The following is a 26,870-nucleotide window of genomic DNA, read 5'->3' as shown; positions in this document are numbered from 1 at the left end:
CTAAGCAGGAGTCGGGATGTACACTCGAAGTAAATCAGTGGCTTTACTTCAAATAAATCAAGTTTCAGTTACATCTCAGTTAATCAGGAGATTTTATTGTAAGGGAAGTGAGAAATTCGGTTTGGTGAATGGATTTATAGCAGTTTTTTAGATTACGGTAATTTAACAGGCACTTTTGCCTTAACTAAGTGCTTAACCGGGACTTTTTAAAAGGATTTTTTAGTTTAGTCAGTCTTGAAAATAATTTCAATATTTATTTTCATTTAATTCCTAATTTAATTTCGACAATTTACTGATAGTAATTGTGAATAATTGTTAAAGTAATGGTTAGGCTTAATTTTAAAGTTGAAATTAGCCCAAAATGGTAATAAATAAGGTCTTTCAAAAATTATGATAAATAAAGTTAAATCGATAAACTGTTGGTTTTCTTATGGAATCCTTTCGTTAAACATAAAGTCAAGTTTAAGAAGCCCATTTTTCAAATAATTCTTTAAATTTCGTTTTGTAAAATAAACTCAACAACTTATTTTAGAGTTAATTGATACTAAAATTCCATCCATCTTTTAAAATCTTCCCCTTCGAAAATTCTTGTGGTGTAGAAAATCGAGGGACCATCGTTTTGAATTTATGCCTTTAATTAAATACAAAATCTACCTAGGATTCTTGCCTTGCCATGGTAAACTTTTGCCTGTTGGCATTCCTTTACTTAATAACAGGCCATCAAATAGAGTTGTATTTTTTCTGTGGGTTATATTCATGCCGAGAGCAGCATCCCTACTCCCTCTGTGTTTGCCCCTTGAACACGCACTCAGGATTTATTTTCACATTTATATGAGCGACTGCGGGGGGCCTGCTGGAGTGGGTATGTAAATTTTTCAGTAAAAATTCACTTCGTGATAATGGATTTTCCATGTCGCATACGCCGCAGTCGCCGTTGCCGTCGCACGACAAATACAATCTGCTCGAGGCCCCCCAAAAATCCCACCGCCCTTAACCCCTCGCAGCATCCCAACCGGGGCGACAATTACCCCCATTCCCCCCACACACCATTCCCCAGCTTCAGCCTCGGAGCAGGAGCTTTCTCGCTCTCTCTGGTTTCGGGTTTGTTTGGGGCCATGATAGATGACAAGTCTCGGGTAGGAAGAGGTACAAGTTCCTTGGCACTTGAGAGTCCCGACTACCGAGCATGTTTTGAAATTTGAATTTCCTTCCAGCAAAACACAGTACAATCTGCTGATGCAAGAATTATAACGGAAATATATGTAATAACCTTGTTTTGAGGGGATTAAGGAGTTGGCTGTTTCATTAAGGAAGAAATAATGTTAAATTTTAATTATTAATGAGGGTTAATTTAGGATTTTCTGAAAGGCCTTTGGAGAGAGTTTATTATTATTAAATTTGTTAATAAAAAAAATGGAAAATAAAGTATAAATATATCATTATTTAAGGCAAAAGTCGATATATAAATAACGATATACATATGTGCCTTAAATCGATATTCTATCTGTGCAATAATCATCGGAAAATATATTAAATTTTTTACGAAATTAAATATAAAAAGTCCTATCACATTGCCTTTCATTATAAAATCCTTTTCTTATATCAAAAATCCCACTGTAAAATATAAAACAAAAACCCCCGAACACACAACACATGACGAGTGACTACTATACTCCAAATTCTGCCTGCTCATGTGGAGCTTCTAAAATATGCAAAATATTATACAAAGTTGGCAAAGATTTTGCCCAGCTTTCGCTTTCGCTGGGGAAAATCAAAAAGGCAGGCAGCCGCCTTCCGCCTGGGCTCTGATTTTAGATTTTTCGACTTTGGGCATCGCATCGCATCCTGGCCTGGCTCCACCTTCGCCCCAGCTGTCCATATATCACAAGCTCCTGCTCCTGCTTGGCCCCCATCTATCACGCCTCCCTCTTTGTGGTCTCAATTAGGTGGCCGCCCGTTTTGAGGCTTAACTTCCGCCCTGGTCCGCGTGTTATCTTTGCCAGGCTCATACATCCAAGGAAACGCCGCAGGACATAAGGGAAATGGCATTGCCAGGCAAAAAGGAAAGCCATATACGCTCTTTTGGGAATTTATCTCTTGAGGGGAAATTCACTCTCTTAAGAGAGAGGCTCGCACACTCTTTCTTCATTCTCTTCGTCTGCAGGTAAGCCACGTTTGTTTTTGTTTTTTTTTTGTTTCTTGTTTTATTATTATTAAAGTTACATATGAACTTAATTGATAATGAATTTTTTTTAATCGGTTTTCTTCCTTTTTTCTGTTTTGTTTTGTTTTTTTGTTTTTTTTTTTTTAATAATTTTATTCGCTTTTTTATTTAATTTTAATCAGTAATATTAAACGTTTTTATTTGTATTTCCTTATTTTCTTTTTATAATTGTTTTTTTTGTGTGAATCGCTGGCCCGCCCCAAGCTTCCCCACTGCTGCTGCCGCTCCTGCTGCTTCATCATAATCCTTCCTGCTTGGGTCCGCTGCTACTGCTGCTCGTCCTGGCGTTCGTCTGTCGTCCAACCCGTCCGCAACCCCATGCACACACATCCACGTCACGTCATAATCCATCCATGCATCCATCCATCATTCCTGCCTACTGGTTATGGTCCTCCTCCTCCTCTTCTTCTTCTCTGGCTTTCTGCTTGCGGCGCTTAGTTCGTTATTTTTATAAATTAACAATTTTAGCTAAGTAGTTGTAGTTCTTCGGGTTGCTTCTGCTTGGTTGGTAGGTTTGATTGGATTGGATTGTATCAGCGGCTCTGTATATACTGCTCCTGCTCCTGCTTCTCCCCAATTTATCTTTGATATAACTTTCCATGCACGCCGCCCCCGCTGGCGACGCCAACAACAAACAATAAACTGTTTTTCAATGCATTTTGTATGTTCTCGCGTCTGTTATGGTTAAATTTGCTTTCCTTTTCTTTTTTTTTTATACAATATCTCAGCCACAAAACAAATGCATCGAGGTTTTTAGTTTCGGGTTCTTTATGGTGTTTTTTTGTATTTTTTTTTTGTTTTTGCCATTTGTTGGATTTGTATATATTAATATATTGTTTGTTTTTTCGGTTCTGGTTGTTGTTGTTGTTGTTATGCGATGTAAATATGTGTTAATGTAAAGCTGCATAGGTGCGAGCGATCCAGCTTAAAGGAAATAATCGGGTGTTCTTCGCGTAACATGAGGCTCACCGCGACGTGGTGCTGGATCAAATTGTAGGCTGAAATTAAAGTATAAAACGCAATGATCACAAATATGATTCATTTGGAGAAAGGGTACTGCGAATATACTCACAATGAAAATTTAAGTGAATCATCCAGTTCCATGAGGGCCGCTTGGTTGCCACAGCGGTAGCAATAGTTTGGCGCTGAGAATATTGTGACCACATTGCGATCGTGACACCAGTTGTAGCCCTCCATTACCAGTTGATGGGCACGCGAGACGAGTGTCAGGCCGTTTGTGTTGTTAAAGGTTTCCGAAATGTCCTGAAATGAGGTAGGGAAATTAGTTGAGGTTTTGAAAATATATAGAGGGAATTTATAAATACTTTATTTATTTTTTATGTATTTATATAACCCTTGGGGATTTCCCTAAAACAAAAACCAAAATAAAAAACTAATATACGATTCTTTATCAATAATAGGGCTTAATTTTTATAGATTGCGTTATCATCAAAGGCACATTTCAGTCGTTAATGTCGATTAGTGATTACTGATTACTGATTCCTAATTACTGATTCCTGATTACTGGATTTTGTCTGCTGGGAAAGCTGTGATTTAATGATTACAATTGATATTACGTACTGTATAGTTAAATATAGGAAATAATTAAATTTATATTTAAAATTACTTATATTTTAAATCATTAGAAAAATCCTTATTAAATCTGTTAAGTAATTTAAATTAAATTTATTTTATTTTTTTTTTTTTTGCTTATTTATTACTATATTTATTTAGTAAAAACAAACAAAAAAAAAGAAGAGAAAGAACATGACATAATAGACTTAATTGCCTGCAATTAATACGTTTACTAGTGTGTGTCCTTATCAGGGCTATAAAAGCCTACTTTAATAGTTCAAGTAGTTATAAACTTTTCAAGAGATTACAATCAACCATGTGGGGGGTATATTTGCTAAACTCAAAGAAGTTATTTTAAATTAACCCCACCACCTATACCCCAACTAGCTTTTCCTCCCATCCCATTACTCACCTGTCCAAAGGTGTAACCAGCGCCTCGGGGCGAAATACCCCAGCCGCCCCTATCATCGGGATCAGACCAGAGCAGATCGCACATGGGACCCTCATGCGGTACCTCCTGCAAACGATCCAAGGCCCGAATGTGATCCAGACTGTCGATCGAGGGACTGAGGCCGCCGTGCAGGCAAAAGATCTGCCCATCGACCAGTGCCGTCAGTGGCAAGTAATCAAACAGATCCGTGAAGTACTTCCAAACGTTGGCATTGCCATATTTGCGCAGACACTCGTCGTAGAAGCCATAGACCTGTGTGATCTGGCGCGATTCGTGGTTGCCGCGCAGAATGGTGATGCGCTCACGATAGCGTACCTTGAGGGCCACCAGCAGGGTAACAGTCTCCACGGAATAGTAGCCACGGTCCACATAGTCGCCCATGAACAGGTAGTTGGTGTCCGGTGACTTGCCGCCTATGCGGAACAGTTCCATCAAATCGTGGAACTGACCGTGCACATCGCCGCACACTGTCACGGGGCATTTTACCTCTTGGACGTTAGACTCCTTGGAGAGGATCTCCTTGGCCTGAAAAAAATGTAAGAGTTAGTCAAAAATTCTATATATATATTGGTAATTATGGGGTATTAAAAGGTTCTAGAATTATTAAGAGTGTCAGAGAGTATTAAAAAAAAGATAATAATTCTACATTTGATGCGAGAGTCGATATACAAATCGATATATTATAGGGTCACGATAATTGCTTGAGATATCAAACCAATTTAATCAATAAAATTAACTTTAAATCCCTTTTATTTGACATTAAAAAACTGGATATTTTTCGATATTGTAGAATATGATTTATCATATCGAATTGTTCCTATCGATATACATTTTTATTAGGAATAATGTTAACTAAGAATGTGAAAACGTGCAAATTATAATTCACAAAATAAAATAATAATTACCCCAATTAAAATTCTGATATTGATATCAGGCTTTCTTCTTATCAGCAAAAAGCCAAATCGATAACCATTTACCCCAGTATTTTTCTTTGTTTAACAATTAGCCATAATAGTTTCATAAGCCAAAAGTAAAGTTTACTTAAATTATAGTAAAAACTTGTTGCAAAAACCTACTTCTTATTTCATCAAGATCTAAATCAGGGCCAGACAAGATAAAGAAAACGATTAGTAAGTACGCAGAACATTGTACAATGCAAATGACTCAACGCCAACACATAAAGTGGCTGCTAAAAATAGCTTGTAACTAGCAGAGGAGATAAAACATTGATATAGGCTAAGTGCAGTGCCTACTACACAACGTCCAACTGAATGTTTCTAGAGAAATTGAGAAATAGAGGGAATAATCAAATGGTTTTCTCTTTACAAATTGTGCGAGATAAACTCTGAAACTCTTTAAAGTGGATCTAAATATAGATGGCCGCAAAAAGACGATAAAACCCTGAGCATAAAAAGCATAAATACAATCAGCATCACACAATGGAATTTTCTCAATAAGAATTATCAGTTTAGCTCATAGAGGAAATAAAAAATAAAAATAAAAGCAAGTTTGTTTTCTCCAGTTTCTTTTCTTCAGTTTCTCTTAATTCTTTCACAAGAAGCATGACAAGACAGAATTATTTAAGAAACAGAAAGTCCGAAAGTAACGTCGAAATCGAAAGTGATTCCCAAAATAGTTGGCAACTTGTTCGTTCATAATAACATTGCCAAAGGGCGAGGCCAATGGACAAGTCAAAGAACCGGGACCATGGACCATTCATTCGCTCATCGCATTTTGTATACATTTTGCTTATATATTTGGCGCATATTCTGCTCAGGTGCTAATGAATGGCACATGAAAAGCAAAACAAAGCCAGGTAGCAACCAAGAGCAATAAGGTAAATAAATTCCTAACACGGCCAGTTTGTAATATGAATTTTATCTGGAAGGAAGGCGAATTAAAGCTATCAAATTGGACACATGTACTGTCTTATTAGCTTTACAGCACATTTTGATCCTTACATGACTTATTTTAAAATTTAAAAATGGTTTTAACTTGTTCTTTTAAGATTTTCTTTTCATTGCCCATAATCTACATGCTGGTGAAATATAACATAAAGACAACAAGTTCCTGACAAAAAAACTGTGTCCGGCCGGAACAGCAGTCTCGAGAAATGAGCGAATTATGCGTATGTACCAATTAGATTTTGCTATTTTTTGCATTACCTTGACGACTGTTGCTTCCGCTTGCCCAGAAATCGAAGCAAAAACAAATTAAATAAATAATATAAACTCATGACGAGGCCAGCACACACACGCACACCAACTCACAACAAATGCAGGCGCGGGGGCGGCTCTCCCTTTTCCGCTACAACAAAAAGGGAGGAGGAAGAACAGCCAAGGAAGACGCACCCGCGAAGAGCGGAGAACGTTCTTCTGGTCGATGGCCAGAAAGATTCTTCTGCGATTCTAATGGGAACACACAGACCAAATATTTTGGTGACGCAAACATAACCCTACTTACTCCCGAATCAATGAATCGTTATCTGTCTGCCCCTCTCTCACGCCAGCACTCTCTCTCCCTCGCACTCTCTCACTTCTCCACTCCTCCGCTTGTTTGTTTTTATGTGTGCGTGCGCGCCGCGATAAACGGTAAAAATTGGCAGGCAAATTAAAAACAATTGATAGCGCCGAGTGTTTTAATTGAATTCAATATTGCTGAACCCTAAAAAACACACATCAGCAAGCACATACTCGTACACAAACACCAAGCCAAATGCACTTTAATTCTAGATACTACGGCCGACCGATTGCGGGTACATAGATACATATTCTAGGGGCGCACACACCAACACACAAAAACATTAAGTAATATTTACTCGGCGAAAAACCGTTTGAACACAGCAGCCCTGCAGCAGTGGGCGGGGGGGGCAAGGCTGCGTGCGAAATTTCCAGCGGATACAACAACAACACTTATCACTAGCGCTGGGTCTAGCAAAACAATTGTATATTGTAAAATATCTCTTTTTTTGCCCAGGTTTAGCCCATTAGACCAAGGCGCTGTTCTAGCTGTCGCATTCACGCACGCACTTGCTCCTAGCGTCATCTCGCTCGCACCCGTGCAGCCCTATGCGTCGCTTGGCTGTTGGAATTTACCAATATTCCAATATGGCGACGCAAGCCGCCGCCGCCGCCACTGTGCGAGCGAGAGCGTCCGACATGAATCATGCCCAGCACAGTGGGCGAGAGAGCGAGAGGGGCAGAGGCACGCAGAGGAGCACCATTTGCAAAAAAAATCTCTCGCATGCAATGATGAAAAATTATTTTTAAACTCCTATTCGGACGGGAAAATGGGCGAGGACCGGATTCTTACCTTGTCGCAGAGAGTGCGAACTTGTGTTTCTGTCAACTGATTGCATTCATTTAACTGCTCAATCCATTGATCAAGATCTTTTGTTGTTGCTTTATCTTCCATTGCAGTTGTAGTGGAAGAAAAAGTCTCGTCAATCTTTGTCGATTCAATTTTGACGGCTTTTTTCAACTCGGGGGTGCAGGAAAAATGTCAACTTTCGTTGAAGCTCGACGGCCAGTCGCGTATTCACTCCGTTTAGCTGCACACAGGTGTGCTCGTGCCCAATCGAATTAGGCAGATACTTCGTCGATTCGGGCAATTTCCTCGAATTTTTTGTTCACAAAGCGACGACGACACGATTTACAAAGCAGTGTGACCGCGCGATGGAATACAGTGTGACCGGGGGAAGACTTTAATTAAATATTAAATACTGACAAAATCGCATCATGAAGATGCAGCCCTATTCTGGTTGAGAACTTTGCTTATACGGCTATGACACTGGCGCATTAATTAAAGACTTCATTAAAGATTTGACAGCGCTATAGCGTTTTACACAAGTGCAAGCAAGACGACTATATGGCGCTCTAAAGAATTAGAATAATGCATTAGTTACTTCATTGCCGCGATAATCGATAGATCTACATAAAATATACTAGATACTCGATAACAAAATACGGGTTTAATGAAAATTGCATTAGAGTGTCATACGGCCATTAACGATTTGATGCGATATAAAACGCAAAACAAAATATTTATCGTGAAGCTTACCGATATGTTTCTACCAATAAAGCCAATTAATTATAATATTTAATTAATTTCCAGTAGCGGTAAAAGTCCTTATCGTATGTATATTTGTTTATTTTTATTTTTTAAATGATTGTGAAATCGCTGAAACTGTCAAAACTATCGACTAAAACAAAAAATAAGATATATTTTATAAATTAAACGTTGTTTTGTAACAAGTTTTGCTTTGTTTTGTAAACAATAAGATAAGTAGAGTTGTACTTCCTGTATATTTTTCTACTTTCGTCTAGCTCTAGTATATTTTTCTTACCATCGATAGTAGTATCGATTGGAAACATCGATACTGAATCTCTGGTTTGACATCTCCAGCAACCGGAAACGGCCTCTTTTTCCGTCAGCTTGCAGCGCCCTTGGACGTGTTTCAACCGCGCTCCCCTGCTAATTAATATTCAACCAAGATGTCAGAGACACTGCAATTGCGCGGCACCCTCATCGGCCACAATGGCTGGGTCACCCAGATCGCCACCAACCCCAAGGATCCCGACACCATCATCTCGGCCTCCCGCGGTGAGTGAAATTTTCGCTTGTAGCCACGAGGCACACTTTGGAGAGCGTCGCAAAACGTGGAAAATATGCGGCATCAGTGAAAATTTACAAATAATCGTTATTTTGTATTGCAGACAAGACCCTGATCGTGTGGAAGCTGACCCGTGATGAGGACACCAACTACGGTTACCCCCAGAAGCGCCTGTACGGCCACTCGCACTTCATCAGCGACGTTGTGCTCTCCTCCGACGGCAACTACGCCCTGTCCGGCTCCTGGGATCAGACCCTGCGCCTGTGGGATCTGGCTGCCGGCAAGACCACTCGCCGCTTCGAGGGACACACCAAGGTGGGATAAGATTCCTTTTTGAAGTTTTGGTAGTTTTCCATTGAGAGGGACCCTGAGATTTGCCAACTGATTTGTGCGGCCGGCAAGTGGCAAGTGAAAAAAATGTAAGGTTAGGAGTGTGAGGTTAGGTTGCAACTACGCCCTTGCCGTGCCCACAAATCGAGAAAAAGAATATAAATATTGCGCCTATGCGAGGCAGAATTTCTGGTTGACATCTGTAAACTCTACCCTTCGCCCCGAGTCTTGGCTCACTTGAAGCGCTCTCGTAAGTAGGCACAAAAAAAAATCAATCAAATTAAACATATTGATTCAGATTTTTATAATTTTTAATTATTTGTGGTATTATAAAAACTCTACCATTACTTGTAACTAATGAAAACCCCTCTACCTCACATTTTAGGACGTCCTGTCGGTTGCCTTCTCGGCTGATAACCGTCAGATTGTCTCCGGCTCTCGGGACAAGACCATCAAGCTGTGGAACACCCTGGCCGAGTGCAAGTTCACCATCCAGGAGGATGGCCACACCGATTGGGTGTCGTGCGTTCGCTTCTCGCCCAATCACTCCAATCCCATCATCGTGTCCTGCGGCTGGGATCGCACTGTGAAGGTCTGGAACTTGGCCAACTGCAAGCTGAAGAACAACCATCATGGCCACAATGGCTACCTGAACACGGTTACCGTTTCTCCTGACGGCTCCCTGTGCACCTCCGGTGGCAAGGACTCGAAGGCTCTGCTGTGGGATCTGAATGACGGCAAGAACCTGTACACTCTGGAGCACAACGACATCATCAATGCCTTGTGCTTCTCGCCCAACCGCTACTGGCTGTGCGTGGCCTACGGTCCCTCGATCAAGATCTGGGATCTTGCCTGCAAGAAGACCGTCGAGGAGCTGCGCCCGGAGGTCGTTTCGCCCACATCCAAGGCCGATCAGCCCCAGTGCCTGTCGCTGGCCTGGTCCACCGATGGTCAAACTCTGTTCGCCGGCTACTCCGACAACACCATCCGTGTCTGGCAGGTGTCCGTTTCGGCTCACTAAATTACTGACTAATTTTTGTATAGGTCGTGAAATTATTTGTTTAGTTTGAACAAAAAATAAAATTAATCGACCCTTAATTCAGAAGAAGGAAAATATGTGGGAACTGTGGGGACTTGATTGTGGGTCTAAAGATAATTATAATTTATTATAATTATATTCATAATTTATATTATAAATAAATATAGCGAATAGATTTCTATTTTTTGTAAAGCATTTGATTTCATTCAATCTTTGTTTGCTTTTTTTGTTAATTGATTGAAAGCTGAGAGAATTCAGGAAGTTATTTTAATATTTTTAAATTCAAATATATTTTAGAGAACGGAAAAAGTTTCATATTCATTTAAAATTGACAAGATTTCGTAATTATTTCGTAATATTTTCTGTAATTTTGACTTTCTATTGGTTGTTTTTTAGAAAAATATACGAATTTTTAATTACTCACTGTAAACTTGGGCTTCCCAACCTCATTTTGTTTAATAAAAACAGCAAATTAAAGATTAAGGATAGCATTTCGCTTGCCTAATTTATTTATTTATTTTTTTTAAACACATTTCGCGATAAGAGTTAGAAAATGTTTCTATAATTTACAAGAGCATAACAAATAAATTAAATAAATAAATTACGACTGATTGATGGTGATATGATTGACTGTGATCCCCAGTTTCTAATGTGATGTGTAGTGAAAAAACAATTTAAGCTAACAGCAAACAATTTGAATCAAGATCAAGAGACAATAATGAGAAAATAATGAATGAATGAATGAATGAAAATGTGAATGCTGAATGCCTTTGGGAACAGTTAACAGAAAAACAAAGTATTTGTTTGTAGCATACAAAACGCCTAACTATAAATATTTTTTTTGGGCACTTCATTTGTTTTTCATTATAAATTTCTTCCTTTTTTTGTTGAGAGCAGCTAAAGCCTCATTTGGTTTTGATTGAATTCGAGCGTTGCACAACCGCTGCGGGTTGACTTTTAACTGGCACTTTTAGCGCATTTTCTCCGCCTTCTCCTGCAACTTTTCCACCTGCCGTCGCCGCACTGCTGCTGCTGCTGCCAATCCTATAGACATCGTTCTTAAAGACTATCACCAGAACGGTGATGTTGTCCACAGAGCCACGCTTGTAAGACTCCATGGCCAGGGATTTGGCCCCAAAGTCCGACTCCTTGAGGTGCTCCTGGACAAAGGTACAGGCCTCCTCGTTGTTAAAGGTGTCCCAAAGGCCATCCGAGGCAAGTATCAGAAAGTGGGGTCTATAAATAGTGGAAATTTTCCATGGAATAAATATTAATACATTAAATTAGTATTATTTTCAAAATAAGCTCTTCTACTTTTCAACTAAACTTCAGCGTAAAAAGCTTTTTGTGACTAAAAAAAAAGCACATTAAAAAAATCTTAAAAACAAAACGTATTTGCTAGTTCTAATTTCCGTTTAACGGCACTCACTTGTGATCATTCAGCTCAAAGGTCAAGATGTCCGGCGTGGCAATCACCAGATTCTATAAAGTGTGTCATTTATATATATATAATATAATCAGGCATTTAATCATCATTCCATCCCTACCTTATCTTTCAGCGGATAATCACCGAGAGCACGTGACGTAGCCAAGACGCCGGCCACGCGCCAGACGCCTCGAAAGGCAATGAATCCGCCAGCATCGTGGATCCTCTTTCGTTCCCTCACTTGCTGGGGCTTGTGATCGAAGGACAGGGGTATGGCAATGCCTCGGGAGTCGTACATGACGCCGCGGGAATCACCCACATTGGCCACAATCAGCTTGGAGCCCTGGACAATGGCTATCAAAGCGGTGGTGCCCGCTATGTTGGTCTGTTAAAGGGTAAGAAATATAATTAGAAATAGGAAAAAACTTTAACAAAATCTATTCTACTAACCGCTCGCTTGGCCTGCTCCACCAGCTTGTAGTCGGCGGACATGATCTCGTCCGTGATGAGTTTACCAAAGTTAATACGTCCATTTTCAATATAGCACTTGGCTTCGTAGCTTGGCGGTGGGGCATTACCTCCACCACTTTGTCCATTATTATTGTTGTTATTCAGGAACGAATCCTTGGCGGCACCCACATTGCCACTTGCCCGCATTGCCGTATTCAAGGTGGCGGTGTAAATATCTGCTATGGAGGCCTCTGTGGTCTTTTGCTTGATGGCACTGCAATCGGCCGTGGTGCTGTGCGCCTTCCTTAGGCTATCCTTGCGGGCCACCGTTGCCGTGGGTTCCGTGTTCTCCTTGTTCCCATCCTTGCGGCTCTGCTTACGCGCCAGATAAGGACTCTTTTCGTAATCGAAGGCACCTCCTGCTCCACCCTCAGACTTTAGGAGCTTGGACATCTCGATGATCTTGTTGTAAATGTTCTTTACCAGCACATCCTTGGCAAAGTCGGCGGCAAACTCACCGCCATGGCCATCAAAGACGGCAAAAAAGGAGATGCCCGTGTTGTTGTTAATGTTCTCCTCGATGATAAATCTGGAAAAATAAGAAAAATAATTAGGGAGATGCTTTAAATGCAATTTTTTTTGTGTTTCTTTTGATGTTTATTTAAATTTTATAGATAAATTTTTATGGCAAATAACATATGTTATAGATATTGTGGTTTTATAGGGCACAGTTCAACCATATACAACATCTGGAAACAATTTATTTAGCCGCCAAAATAGCTAAATATTTATTGGCAAAAGAATTTCTAATTGATTTTCTAATTTAATTGGATTAAAAATAATTTTAAGTATGAAAATATATCACATTTTACCTTAAAATATAGCTCAATTCCCAAACTCACCTATCCTCCATCCTAGGCCTGCGTCCCAGCACCGCAAAGGCAGAGCTCTGCTGCTTCATCTCCTCCCAACTCTGGTGATCACCGGCACTGGCCGACAGCTCCATCATCTTGACGGCCTTCTGGCGGCCCAGAGTGGCCTGAATGCGTCCCAGGATGCTGCGACTCCACACATCTACCGCTTGCAAGTAAAGCAAGAGGACGAATAGAATCAGGCCGCAGAAAATGACCTCCGGCCGGAGGACATATAGGCGGCACAGCTTCCATATGTAGGCCAGCGGCGAGTTGATGGACGAGAAGCCCACCGCAAATTTGGACAGGATTTTCATGTGCGAAACGTAGGTCTGATAGAACACCCTATCTTCCAGTTCGTCGTCCATGGGGAAAAGCCGTGATATCTCGCTGTTTACTCAGTCGATCTCTGGTTTCTCTCTCGTGTCCCTCTGCCGGTGATGATTTTTCAAGTTAAAGGCATGCGAGACTGTCAGCGTCGAGTGTTTGTGGATAGGTTGTGTGTGGATCAGATCGTAAGATATATGTGTATTTGGCAAGAAATAAAAAACGTATTTTGAAATAAACAACAAAGGGGCGGTCGTATATGTTTATAAAGTATGCAAAGCTCATTCCCCATTTAAAATTCTATCAAATTTGTCCGAATCGGAAGTAATAAAATTTCTGTGTTAAAAATTTTACGATTTCGAAGACCTCTTTTTGGAGGTTTATTTTAAAACAAAGATTTTTAAAGTCCAAAATGGCAAGAGCTGTTTTTATGGGATGCTTAAATTTTTCAGAAATTGAATTTATTTTTTAATTATTTTTTTCTGGCATTTTATTAAGAAAATATATTTTTAATATTTATTTGTAGGGAAGTTGTAATGAAATAAAACCGGTTACTAATATTTTAAAAATTATAACTGAATTCCAAATAAATTTTTTAAATATTTATATATTTTTTTGTTATGATATTTTTGCTATGATGAAATAAAACCAATAATTAATAATTTAAAAAATTATAAAATATATTAAAATGTTTTAAAAACTGGTTTAAATTTTAAATGTAAGTCTAAGTATTTTTTTATATTCAATTTAAAGTAACAAAGCTAACATTGTATTATTAATAAATAAAACTCTATAATTCAAGGTTTTTATACCAGAAAAGGTACATTAACACCTTGTAAAAAATCAACAAAAAAAAAATGGATATCTCAAAGCTGTTACACTATTTAAAGTGTTTTTTTTCAATGCCAACTGCTTAATATTTGTATTTATTTTATTTGAATTTTTGTTTTGGTTTCCTTTAATGTTTTTTATAATTAAAATGTTATTTAAATTGAAAGCCTTCTTTTCACTGTATCTTTTCAAAGAAAAACATTGCACTTTTCAGCTAATTATAGAGTAACAGATTTCGAGCACAAAATTAACTTAAAATTCCATTCACTTGATAATTTATTGCAATTATTTATGAGGGATAACTGAAATTTTATGAATTCCGCTGCGAACTAATTTTAAAACGTAAAATATTGCAGATTGCCCAGAACTTGCATCTTGAAAGGAAAATCTTTAACCCCAATTGCGGGGAAAACGTACTCAGCTGAGGGAAAAACACTTGACGCTGCACGTCAGTTGTCGTTTTCCTTTATGTTTTTTGTTGTTGTTTTTAATATATTTATTTTTCGCCTGCCGCCGTTGCTCCCGTTTTTGTTTTTCGCCGTTCGTTCTTCCCTAAGGGAAAAAGGAAAAAGGGACAACACGCACACAGAGAGAGCGACGACGACAACGAATAACGACGAAGGGAAAGGGAAGTTCCCTTTCCCTTCGTCGTTATTCGTTGTCGTCGTCGCTCTCTCTGTGTGCGTGTTGTCCCTTTTTCCTGCCTGCGTTTCAGAGACGCTGCTGCCTCTCTTTCGCCGTTTGTCGTTGTCGTTGTGGTTGTTGGTTTTGTTGTTGGCCGCCTTTCTTTGGCATTATATTTTCAGAAAAGATGTTCTTCTTATTTTTAAAAATAAACTCGCTTTTCTTGCATAAAATCAGAACATCCGCACTGCGTGAGTGTGTGCGTGTGCTCTATATATGTATGTACGTACGTCGCACATCTGCCGCACGGCGGGCGGGTGTCGCAATAAATAAGTAAGTAATTTAATGTATACTTTGCACGCACTGCACTCCGTAATATCGCGCCAAACAATGTCGTATTTAGCGCAGCGCCGCTGATGTTTTTAATTAAAAAATACGACGACTAGCAACTTGCACTTGTTGAGATTTCGGATTAATCGGGCATCGGCATATCGATAGGTTTGAGCTATCGATAGGGCGGCAGGGTTACCCTTTCCGCGAAAAGCTTACACGAATTTGGGGAGAAGTTGGTCAAAGGAAAGAAAATAATACAAAAAATGGCAAGGGAAAACTGAAAAGTTTATGATTTTTGAAACGTTTTTCGACTTTTCCGCATCACCTTGACCTTTGGCCTTGCAGTGGGCTTCTCTACAACGGTACCAACGGTTTTAGTTAGTATTTGGAATTTAAATACCTGCTGAACTTCGTAGAGATAGTGGTCGCCTGTAACGTCTGTCCATTCGAAACGATTTCCGGTTTCACAATATATGAAACACAAAATAAATATGAAAATTAATTGGCCGAAAATTAAAAACAAAAACAAGCCAGCAGCACGCGACGCTCGGAAGAACTAAAAACAAAACGGAATGGAATAAAAATAAAATGTCAATATGGTTTGCAGGCAGCATAAGTACCAATACTTGAATAAAACCTAAAAAACAGTGAGGATTCTTTAGAAAGATTTATTAATAAAGAAAAATATATTCAATTTTGAGAATTTCTTGAAGAGTTTTTAAATAATTTCCGTAAAAATGCAGGCAGAAATTGTTGAAGATTTGAAAACTCTTGAAAACAAGCCTAAAAGTATGCTACAAATATTTACATCAAAATTAATCTAATTTTGATCTCAATGATTGTACATTCTTAGTGGACATCTATTCTTTTCTCTAAGATTTTACCTTAGGGATCTACACCTGTAATACCCAAAATACTCTCACCTGTCGTTCTCTATTAAAACCCTCTTCTTTCGCTCTTTAGCACTCACTCTCTCTATCTATCTGGTCGTTTTGAAAAGAAAACTGAATACAAGACATTTCCACATTTAAGTAGTTTTATTTAATTACATTAATTGTATTACAAAAATTGTGTATAGGGGATAGAGTGTGTAAGAAAAACTTAGCTATAAAATGAAGGCATTTCGTATTTTTTTCGATCAATTTTTAAAATTAACATTGCAGTTTGTTGTTGTTGTTTTTTTCTTTTAAGCTTAGAGTACAAAACGTAACGGTAACTTAACAGTGGTTACATAATAACTGTTGCCTTTCTGGTGGTTGTTGTTGTGTTTGTTGTTGTTCTTAACTCGATTTTCTCGTAATTCGCAGTTTTGCTTCTATTTGTTCATGAAATATGGCAATTCAAATGGCGCGCGCATAGGGAAACTGAAAAAAGATTAAAAAAGATCGATTAATAATCGAAAAATAATTTATTTTAATAAATTTTGTTATAAAATTCTATAAGAAAATCGATTATAATCGATCATAAAGATTTTTTTTTAGAAAATCGATTTATTTCCAGCTTATTTTAATACCCTTCCCATACTCACTTCCTCTCCAAATCCTAGCACTGCCTGTAGTAGGACGCCTGCTCCTGGATGTGCTTCAGGTGCTGGTTGAGCACCTCGTTCAGCGGTCCAATCGCCGCCTGCAGATCGAGCAGCTCCTGGCTCTTGATGAGATACTTGCTCTGCAGATCGTTCAGATCCTTCAGCTTGGCATTGGTGTCGACGGTCAACTTGGAGGCTCTCTGCAGCAGCTGCTTGGCCCTTTCCCTGGCATTCTCGGAGCGATCAGCTCGATCGGTTAGGGTTTGGTTCGTGGCACTGGCAGCGAACTGCAGATTATTGGCCTCACCGCGGGCACTCATGGCCTCCTGCTTGATGCGGCCCGCCTCCTTGGAGATGACCTTGGCATACCGATCGTTGGTCACAATGTTGTTCTGGAGACGCTGCAGGGTTTGGGCCAATTTCTCGACCTGTTGGGCAGTATTATTGGCCGGAGCCTCGGCGGAATTGGTTTCCTCATCGATCTTCTCCAGATCCTGGGCAGCCAGCTCAATATTGCTATTGGCCTGCTGAATGGCATCCTGAGCCTTGCCCTGAGAGTCGTCAGCGGCCGCTAGATTCTCCACCACCGAGTTGGCCGAGTCGAGGATCTTGTTGGCCTTCTCCTTGGTGGAATTGGCAATGCTCTGCAAATCGTTCACCTTGTCCAAGTCCGGGCGGGTCTTGTAGATGATGGACTCCACGTTCTTTAAAGAGGAAACAGCATCATTGATCTTGGTGCCCAGGGATTCAATCTCTTTGGGTTCGAGTTTAAGGTCCAGTTCGAGGGTATCCAGCGCCAGCTGCTTACTTTCCGCCGGCGAAGCGGTCTTGTTCTCCTGGAAATTATTCACAGCGGCAAACAGTTCCTCGGCCAGCTTGAGATTGGCATTGGTCTGGTTGAGATAACGTTCGGACTGCTCGAATCCTCGCTTGGCCTTGTCGTACGCCTCCGAGGCATTCACCTTGGCCTGGGTCAGAGCTCGTATGGTTTGATCCGCCTGATCCTTTTTGCTGGTTATGGCCGTCTCTGCATCCTTGGCCACCTTGAGGGCCTCGTCCGAGTGGGTCTTGGCGCCATGTTCGCAGGAGAGGAAGCCACCGCAATGACCACAGCCAGCTCCGCCGCACAAGCTGTCACAGGGATCGCCAGGCTTGCCGCAAACTTGGTTGTTCAGCTCTGGGATCTGAGCGGTCAGGCTGCTCAACTCGGAGCGATATTCGGCCATTAGCTTGTCATTGTTGGCCAGGGCCTCGGCCTCCTCTTGGATCTTGTTGGACAGCGTTTCCACGCGCTTGCAGTTCCTGTCTGTATTGTAGGCCAGCTCGTTGGCCTCCTCTTTGAGCGTGGACAGATTGTTGACCCGCTCGTAGGCATGCCGCGTGAGATTCAAGGCTCCCTCGATGTTAGACTCTTGCAGCTGGATGCCGTTCTCCTTCAGCTCCTTGGACAGTTGCTGGACCAGCCTTGAGTGATTCTGCAGACCTTCAAGCTCCACACCCGACAAGCTCAGGGAGTTGTAGATGCCGTCTAGGTTTTTTTCCGTTTCACTTAGCTTGCCATGGGAGGCTATAAGCTGTTGCTTCAGGGCATTGGTCTCCGCATCCAAGTTGTCAATGTCCACGAGACTCACCGAGGTATTCTGCAGGAGATCCCTGATGTGCTGCAGCTTTTTATCTAGCTCACTGAACTCTGAGGTGTAGGCACCCGTGGCTCCCACCTGCTTGATCTCCTTGGCCCGCTGGATCGTAGCCGCCGTGGAGTTCTCCAAGGCACTCAAGATCAAATCCCAATTGTTGAAGCATTCCCCGCAGGGCGAGCAGTGCGGGAATTGGCCAATGTAACCCCTAGCACACTCATTACACTTGTAGCCACCAATGCCCTCGTGGCAGACGCACTGACCCGTCTCCCGATCACACTGATAATCCGCCGCTCCGTACTGATCACAATCGCAGGGCTGGCACTTCTCGTTGGGATTGCCCCAGTAGTGGGCCTGACACTGATTGCAGGCTCTGCCTCCAAAGCCCGGCTTGCACTGGCACTGACCCGTGTAGGAGTTACACTGCTCCTGCAGGGCTCCAATCGGATCGCAGTTGCAGGCCTCACAGCCCTCGCCGGAGGCAATCTTCCAGTGATTCACCGCACACTGATCGCAACGCAGTCCCTGGACATTGGGCAGGCAGGGACACTGTCCCGTGTAACGATCACAGTGGGCCAGCGTGTTGTTCGTTCCCAGGAAGTCACACTCGCACTGCTGGCAATTCTGCTGCAGGGCATCTCCAAAGAATCCATCCTTGCACAGCTCGCAGTGATCTCCTGTGGTCTGGTACAAACACTTCAGGCAGGCTCCCGTCTGGCGGTCACAGTTGCCGGTGTCGTAAGGATCTATGTTGTTGCTGCAATCGCATTTGGAGCAGGTGCCACCATTGTCCGGTTGCCCAAAGAAGTTATCCGCACAGATCTCGCACCGAGCGCCGGCATAACCCTCCTGGCAATGGCACAGCATGTTGTTGTTGCGCGTGTCCAAGGAGCAGCCATCGGCATGGGCCAGGCCACTAGAGACGGTCTCTGGGCAGCGGCAGGGCCGGCATCCAATCTCGTTGCCGAAGAGGGGATTTCCGTAGTAGCCATCCAGACAGCTGTCGCAGCTATAGCCGGTGGTGAAGTCCTGGAAGGATAGAGAGAGGGAAAAGAGTACAAAGGGTTAAACTTTTTGATACCCAAACGACTTTCGTTAAACTACGGATAACTTTGACAATTTTGCTCATTTACCCATCTACAAGTTTCATATAAAAGTCTCTCCAGACCCATTCTCACCTGACAATCCAAGCAGGTACCCTTCAGAGGATCACACTGCGCCGCATGACCATTGCACTGGCACACCCTACACTCGGGGAAGTTCCAATATCCAGGCTGGCATTGATTGCACTCCCTGCCATAGGTATTCGGCACACATTGGCACTGTCCGGTGATCAGATCACAATTGTTATCCTTTGAGCCTATGCTGTTGCAGTCACAGGCCTTGCATCCTTCCGGACCAAAGCCATAGGTGCCCGGCCGACACTGATCGCACTGGCGACCCACCACATTCGGTTTGCACTGACAGTAGCCGCCGTTGGAGTCACAGACCTTGCTCAGCGAACCCGTGGGATTGCAATTGCACATGCTGGCGCCATCGTGGACAAAGGTGCTCACAAAGTTGTCCAGATGCTGGCAATTCTCATCCGATTTGTAGCTCATGTCGTACAAGGAGATGTTGCAGTTGTGCTCCTCGTATTCCCGCCTGCGCAGATCGGCCATCGGGGAGCCCGTGAAGATGGGGGTGACATCAATGCGGGGTATCAGAGTCAAAGAATCCACCAAAATGGTGGCCGTGGGCGTGTCCTCGCTGTGTCGCTTCCTCTCAAAGTAAATGCGGAACTTGTAGACCTTGCCGGCCTCCAGGCAAACATCATTCAAAGGAACCACCTGCCGGCTACGATCGGGCAGCGAGAAGGGTATCCTTGTCTCCGAGGAAGTGGCTGCCGCCAGCTGACCACACTCACCATCGGGATCCACTTGATCGGGACGCACCAGCGTGATGTAGGCATCCTCCCAGTCCCCGCGACTGGTGCTCTGGTAACGGATGACCACATCGTAGGGCATGGAACGGGGTATATCCCCCACGGTGAACACAAGCTCAGAGTTCTCTGGGACCCTGGTGAAACCAATGCCCGTGAAGCTACCATCCGGAGTCTCGGCCACAATGCTGCAGTTGCCATTTGGACCGTAAGATATGCACTCATCAATGATCTCCGCCTCGTGGACTTCTGGCAGGGAGGGTATAAAGTAATTCTGCTTGGGCTGTGAGCAAGTTCTGCCCGTCATGTGCGGCCGGCAACGACACTGCCCGCTAATCACATCGCAATAGTTGTCATAGGATCCGCCCACATCGCAGTTACACATGCTGCAGCCATCCTCGGCTTCCGAGAGGCCAAAGGTCTCCGGCATGCACTGATTACAGTCCTTGCCGGTGACGAATCTCTTGCATTTGCACTCGCCAGTGCGCATCAAGCAGCCAGAGTTGTTGATAGTTCCCAGGATGTTGCAGGTGCAGGCCTCACAGCCCTCAGGATTGTCGGGTTGCAGATTCCAATAGCCATCCTTGCACTGATCACAGCGACGTCCCTTGACATAGGTCTTGCAGTGACAGGCTCCCGCTACAGCTCCATTTTCGGGATCATTGACCGAATCGCAGATGCCATCGTCCAGGGAACCCAAAGGATCGCAATCACAGGGCTGGCAAACCTGATCCGAACGTATATCCTGCTCGGGATCGCGGTAGAAGAACGGCATGCACTCCTCGCAGTGCTGTCCCTGGGTATTGTGCAGGCAGTTGTCACAGACACCGCCGGAAACATGGCCGGAGGCGGTGAACACAGCCTCATCAAAGTGACAGCTGACGGCGTGCTCATTGCACTCGCACTTCTTGCAGGCATTCGTTTGCTTGCCAAAAGCCGGCTTCCAGGGCAGATCGTTGAAGAAATCCTCGCAAAACTCACAATTCAAACCCTTGGTGTTGTGGGTGCACTCACAGCGTCCATGCACCATGCCATCCTCATTATCCTCGGGCATAAAGGCGGGATCCAAGGGCAGGCACTGCGAGGCATGACCGTAGCAGGAGCAGGAACCCCTCACCACCATATTGGAGATGCCGTAGTAGTACTTCTCCTCGTTCTCCAAGCGACTGTCCAGGAGATTGTCACCCAGCTTGTGCAGCTTGGTCAGCTGTATCCTCAGATTGGTCATCTTTAGCTGGTTCTGGACATGCTCCGCATAGGGATCCGAGACATTAATGTTCGGCGGCAGCACCCTGAAGATCACCTCGCCATTTCGCGAGGGCTCCACATTGGAGTAACGCGAGGTGCACATCACATCGGTGATGTTGTGCAGGACGGTGGGCACTCCGGGGAAGGACTCCTTGCAGTCGTAGGCAAAATACCTATACACATGCCACGTGGTTCCAAAATCAAAGGATCTCTCAATGTACATGGCCGCCGGTCGGAAGGTGGTAAAGGTGATAATCAAATGGGTAAAGTGGAACTCTGCCTCGAGGTTCAACTGAATGGTGGCATTCTCCTTGCCATTCTCCGACTGCCACCACGTGGGCAGATTGGTTCCGGGCTTCGTCTTGTAAATAATCTGTCCAATCCTATGATTCTTGTACGGATCATAGCGGGTCTCCTCTCGCGTATCGCAGAGGAAGCACTTCTTGTCCTGCAAGTGGGAGAGGATGCAGAAACGCTCGGGCGACTGCAGGCCACAGGTGGAGCTTGCACTTAGTCGATTCTCGCGGCCGATCAGGAGGTTACCCGTGGCCGGGTAGCAGGAGGATCGCTCGCAGGGATGTGTCTTGATGTATTGCCTGGGCGGATTCCTGGGCCTGTCCCGACGGCCATGCTGCTGCTGCTGCTGCTGCGGGGCTCGCTGCGATGCCACTGGCTGGGCCCACTCACTGGCGAGCAGGCCGAGCACCAAAACCACGGCGATAAGCCGCAGCTCCAACATCTCAATGGCTCTCTTGATGCTTTCCCCCTCTCTCTCTTGGGTTGTTGTTGTTGGGGTCGTGTTCCACTCTGGGACTGACTTCCGGCCGGGACTTTAATCAGTTCGATGCTTTGCTTTTCTTTTCGTTTCGTTGAGGAAACCCTCTGCTCTCTCTCTATATTTCTTACAGTCCACGTGATCCTTCTGGAATTCTGTAATTATTAAAGGAATAAAAAGGTTAAAAGTGGTCAAAATTGCTTATATATATTTTTTTTATTTGCAAATGTATTAATTTTTCATGTAATTTACAAGTTGTATAATACTCATTGGAGTTATGACACTTTTTTTTAATCACAAAAGCAAAATGTAGAGGATATTACAAAAGCAAAATTCATAGAAAATTGTATTATTTAAATGAAAATAAATACCTAAAACAATTAATAATTATTAACAATTTAGCTGTCATTGAATTAATTAAATTCAATTTTAAATAAAATAATTCTTTGCATATTTATGAATTTTAACGTAACTTTTTACAATCTACCGATTTTTTTTTGTAAAACTTACTTAACCAACAGCTTCTTCGTCGTCCTTATCCTTTTTCCTCCACGTTGTTTATTCATTCATGCTGATAAATATATTATTCACAAATCCCACAGCTGTAAAAATAATTAAAATATTTTTTAAGAAGTTTCTTCTTTAATCATTTCGTTTTTTTTTTTAGTCACTAAACAAACTCTGCTTCTTTGTGTGTTGCCCCCACTTTTGAACCGCTTGGCTTATCAACAACCAACAACCCGAGAGATGCTCTAATTTTCTAAATTTTCTTATTTATTTTCATCGTACCATTAATACAGGCATCCGCGCCCCACGAATCTTACGCACCAACTGAGGCCGCAGACAAAATCTTGAACTGAAACTGAATGGATCCTACTATCATCAGTCGGGACGGACTGCCCACATATGCTACCATACCATACTAGTGCGATAATGTCGAGAGTTGAGAGATGCCTGCGTGTGTATGGAGCTTAATCCGTTGTTGCCTGGTGCGTTGGAGAGCTGTGTTTATCAGTTTTTTTGTTTTAGTTTTAACTTTCAAAGGGGAACCTCTTGGCATTTGTTTGTAATTAGTTTTTAATATATAAATATCAAAAATAATGCAAAATATGTATATAAGAAAGGTATTATTGACATCTAGAAATATTTATATACAATTTATTACTTCTAGTAAATTACCAGACTTCTAAATTAAATTAAGTTCCAATTTCTTATATCTATGCTTTTTTAAAGGACTGGAATAGAACATTAAAACATCACCAATAACGTACAATTTTTATAAACACCTTTAAAATATAATTCAAATTGAAAATATGACCTAAAATATATCATAGCATACTGTTCCACAGCTCAGTTAATAGATGTTCTCTTCTAGAAACCCACTTAAAAACCTAATGCAACCCTTTTTAACTTAAAGAGTATTCAAAATTAGTTATACGTGAATTAAAACCAATCCAATTCTCATGCCTAAAGCCAAAGTGGCGGCTTCTGTATGTGACTCTTATCAGGGAGGATTCCGGAGGGTATCAGAACTCAAAAACTGTGCTACTATTACCCAGAGAGATAAGCCACCGGCCCAAGCACATTTTCTAGGCCCCAAAACATGGAAACATGCTCAACGCCGGGCCTAAAAATATATATTTATTTCATAATTCGAAACTGGGACCCCGATAAGAGTTCATTCACAGACACAGTTCGGGATCCCGGGAAGAACTCGTCTCGACTCCGGGTATTGGAGAGACTTTAATTACTTTGTGTGTGTTTTAAATTTTTTTGTTTGCTATTTGTGCGTTGCTTGGTTAATTTCGTTTTCGTCGAGGAAACTGGCAAATAAACAAAGCACACACCACACACACAAACTATATACATATTTGAACGAGTAAATAATGGAGCCGCAGTGGAGCATTCTCTCGACTTCGCTGGGTCCGAGTGTGTATATTTATGTGTACATGTCGGTATATATGTTTTATATTCGTACTCGTACATCTGTACATATGCCTATGACCAGTTCAGTTCATAAAAAAATATTCGCTCATACAATTGCCTGGCTCTTTCATGTTTTTTTTTTCTTTTTATTCTTAGTTTTGGTCCGGAGATGTGATGTTTATATTTCCAATTTCATCAAGGCGAGGAGCTTATTTGACCACACAACTACAGGGACACTGAACAGTGATCACTAGAAACATATATTAAAAAAATGCTAAATTTAAAATCTAAAAAAGAAAAATAGATTCGAATATTTTAGGATCATATTGATATTTAACTGTGATATATCAAAGTTTATGTTCTTTATTTAATTTTTTTTACTATTAAACTATCCTATAGTAAAATAAATTTTAAATGAAATAATAAGTTTATTTTATTTTAAATATTAACATTTAATAAGTGCAAAGACACAAGTTTAACTTTGAAGACTTATGCACTAATTTAACGCTAAAATTCTCAATAGGTTTTAACAAAGGAATGGATTAATCATTTTTAAAATTGTTCTACCTTTCAAAACTTGCGAAATTGTAAACCTTATTTCCATTTAATTTATTTTTTAATTAATATTAATAATAATTACGCTGTTTTGAACAGATTTCGCAAAACAAAAAAAAAAGCACTTTGCGAATGACCACTGTATATTTACACAGTACACATATGTATGTATGCACCATTCCAAAACCCCATCCCCAAACTACAGCCCCGAATTTCAATTCTCAGTCTGGAGAACACATGTTTATGAGAAAGTCCAACATCTAAGCATGAGATCAGCCCGCGATAGTCCCGCTATAATTAGACCCGGCCGCCGACTAAATAAATCCTTTTCTTCTCTGCCCACAGGCCGCAATCCAATCTAGATAAATTAATTCGTCGGCTGCACATCTTCAAGGGGACAGAAGCCCGGCTCACTTTTTAATTAGCCAAGAGCCCCCATTGTCGCTGGAAAAAATAAAGACAAACCGCTTGGCAATGCACTTTTTTGTGTCCAGTCCCCCAGTCCTCACAAGCAGCCAGTCGTTCACTTCTGTATGGCATCATGTTTCTATATTGTAAGAGTCCGAGTATGTGAATGCATAATCCACAAAATATTTCTAGCAAAGTAATTGTACATTTAATCTTTAACAGTCTGTTTTTTTTTTTTTATGAGAGATGGGTAATCTTTATAGGAGAGTCTAGCGAAACTAGAGATCAGCAAATGGGTTTTATGTATGTATTTCTGGGATAAAAATCATCATATTAAATAAAATAGGACAGCAATGAGTAGAACTTTTTGATTTCAAGGAAAATGACACATGTTTCAGGAATGGGAATTATTTTAAGGAAAATAAAAAATTTATACTGTATAATTGCTCATCTTGCTTGGGAAAGAGTTTACAAATTTATGATAATAAAAAATATATTTTTAATAACATTTTCATATCTGTTTTAAATACGAAATAAAATAAAGTTAAATAAACAGGAAAATGCAAAAAGAGCATTTCTGATAGAGAGCATTTTTTGGAGATTTTGTATAAACGGAAAAATGGGTTGGATCTAGGAAATTATGAGCTCTTTGCCCTCGGCTATACCCTTTCCCCCTTTTTTTGGGAGTTATCTCTACTTTTGTGCACACATGATAAAAAAAAAGCGGCAGTATGCCAACAACAACAGCAAAAAGAAGACGAACATCAAATACAAATACAACGGATGCGAAGGAGGAAAAACAGAGAAGAAGTAGGCGAGCGAAGTAACAACAAAAACAAGGCACCAGATAAACCTCAAGAAAGAGGCAGAGAGCGAAGAGGCGAAGGAGGCATAGAGGGAGACAGGAGACACTGCAGCTGGTCTGAGAAACTGCGTAAAAACTCCGCGTGGAAAAACTAACTGTAAATCGGTTGCCTTGAATATGGAGTACTTACTGGATGGTTCTTTTCTGCGTATCTATTCCTTGATCGCCGCCGCTCTGGAGGATTGCAAGTTACCAAAAATTACTTCTGTTATACAGACAGCAACAACACACACACGTCTTTCGGTGTTTTTATTTTTGTTGATGCAGCAAACACACACACTTCTTTTTGACTTCTTTTTATAAACTTCACACACACACGCGCATGCAACAGGTACACCGATCGACACACACACTCGCCGCGAAGAAGACTTTTCCGACACAATTGGAAAAGAAAAATTCCAAAAAAGAGTGGGGGTGGGCGCACTCCGATCCGAATCTCGATCCTCCTGCCCGGTCGATTTTTTTTTCAAGTCAGAAGAAAACGTCCGATCGAGATCCGAATGAATTTAAAACTGCATCTGACGGATTGCTCCGAAACAGGGCTGCCAACACGAGTCAAATCCAGGGCTGCCTGTAGAAGATACTTTTTTTATGGCGGGAGAAATTGAAAGTAGAGGATTTTAAAAGCAACGTATAAGTCCATGAATTTTATTTTTAAATGAAAACAAACTTAATAAAAATATACTAATTATTCTATTAACTTTTGTAATTTATTCCTTTTTTTTATGTAAAAAACGTACAGGTTCAAACTGTCCAATGTGGCGCCCCCTAGATTGCACCTGTTTTTTACATCAGAATCAGTGTGACCAATCAGTGTGTCTGGCATTTTTCACACCCCCGCAGAAAGGCCACTCTGCCCAACTGAACCAACACA

At 41.5% G+C, this 26,870-nt stretch overlaps 4 protein-coding genes across 8 annotated transcripts; 1 reads left to right on the top strand and 3 right to left on the bottom strand.

Moving 5' to 3' along the window:
* Positions 1-2,392: 2,392 nt before the first annotated feature.
* On the bottom strand, positions 2,393-7,936 carry mts (protein phosphatase 2 catalytic subunit mts). Its single transcript, XM_017173964.3, has 4 exons — positions 7,563-7,936; positions 4,212-4,775; positions 3,297-3,487; positions 2,393-3,222 (listed from the first exon to the last, which is right to left on the bottom strand). The coding sequence occupies exons 1-4, from the start codon at positions 7,662-7,664 to the stop codon at positions 3,150-3,152; spliced, it is 930 nt and encodes a 309-aa protein (XP_017029453.1). The 5' UTR covers positions 7,665-7,936; the 3' UTR covers positions 2,393-3,149.
* A 726-nt stretch (positions 7,937-8,662) lies between these two features.
* Rack1 (Receptor of activated protein kinase C 1) lies at positions 8,663-10,290 on the top strand. The gene is made up of 3 exons (XM_017173962.3): positions 8,663-8,852; positions 8,966-9,177; positions 9,578-10,290. The coding sequence occupies exons 1-3, from the start codon at positions 8,744-8,746 to the stop codon at positions 10,211-10,213; spliced, it is 957 nt and encodes a 318-aa protein (XP_017029451.1). The 5' UTR covers positions 8,663-8,743; the 3' UTR covers positions 10,214-10,290.
* A 413-nt stretch (positions 10,291-10,703) lies between these two features.
* LOC108079602 (protein phosphatase 1L) lies at positions 10,704-14,729 on the bottom strand. Of its 3 annotated transcripts, none has more exons than XM_017173961.3 (6): positions 14,594-14,729; positions 13,010-13,449; positions 12,108-12,696; positions 11,779-12,042; positions 11,661-11,713; positions 10,704-11,467 (listed from the first exon to the last, which is right to left on the bottom strand). In XM_017173961.3, exons 2-6 carry the CDS (start codon positions 13,384-13,386, stop codon positions 11,137-11,139), a joined length of 1,614 nt encoding a protein of 537 aa, XP_017029450.1. In that variant the 5' UTR covers positions 13,387-13,449; positions 14,594-14,729; the 3' UTR covers positions 10,704-11,136. The 3 variants fall into 3 exon arrangements, with proteins under 3 accessions (XP_017029450.1, XP_017029449.1, XP_070139324.1); XM_017173960.3 differs by having other exon boundaries at positions 13,010-13,487; positions 14,594-14,723; XM_070283223.1 differs by lacking the exon at positions 14,594-14,729 and having other exon boundaries at positions 13,010-13,601.
* Positions 14,730-16,151: 1,422 nt separating this feature from the next.
* On the bottom strand, positions 16,152-26,492 carry LanB1 (laminin subunit beta-1). Of its 3 annotated transcripts, none has more exons than XM_017173970.3 (5): positions 26,127-26,492; positions 22,753-22,844; positions 19,477-22,397; positions 16,662-19,327; positions 16,152-16,497 (listed from the first exon to the last, which is right to left on the bottom strand). In XM_017173970.3, the coding sequence occupies exons 3-4, from the start codon at positions 22,204-22,206 to the stop codon at positions 16,676-16,678; spliced, it is 5,382 nt and encodes a 1,793-aa protein (XP_017029459.1). In that variant the 5' UTR covers positions 22,207-22,397; positions 22,753-22,844; positions 26,127-26,492; the 3' UTR covers positions 16,152-16,497; positions 16,662-16,675. The 3 variants fall into 3 exon arrangements, with proteins under 3 accessions (XP_017029459.1, XP_017029460.1, XP_070139579.1); XM_017173971.3 differs by lacking the exon at positions 26,127-26,492 and adding an exon at positions 23,032-23,079; XM_070283478.1 differs by lacking the exon at positions 22,753-22,844.
* Between the last annotated feature and the right edge of the window lie 378 nt (positions 26,493-26,870).

Source organism: Drosophila kikkawai, chromosome 2L, assembly GCF_030179895.1.
Source record: "Drosophila kikkawai strain 14028-0561.14 chromosome 2L, DkikHiC1v2, whole genome shotgun sequence".
Taxonomy (NCBI): Eukaryota; Metazoa; Arthropoda; class Insecta; order Diptera; family Drosophilidae; genus Drosophila; species Drosophila kikkawai.
Note: the sequence above shows the minus strand (reverse complement) of the source record. Positions and strands in the feature narration are given on the sequence as shown.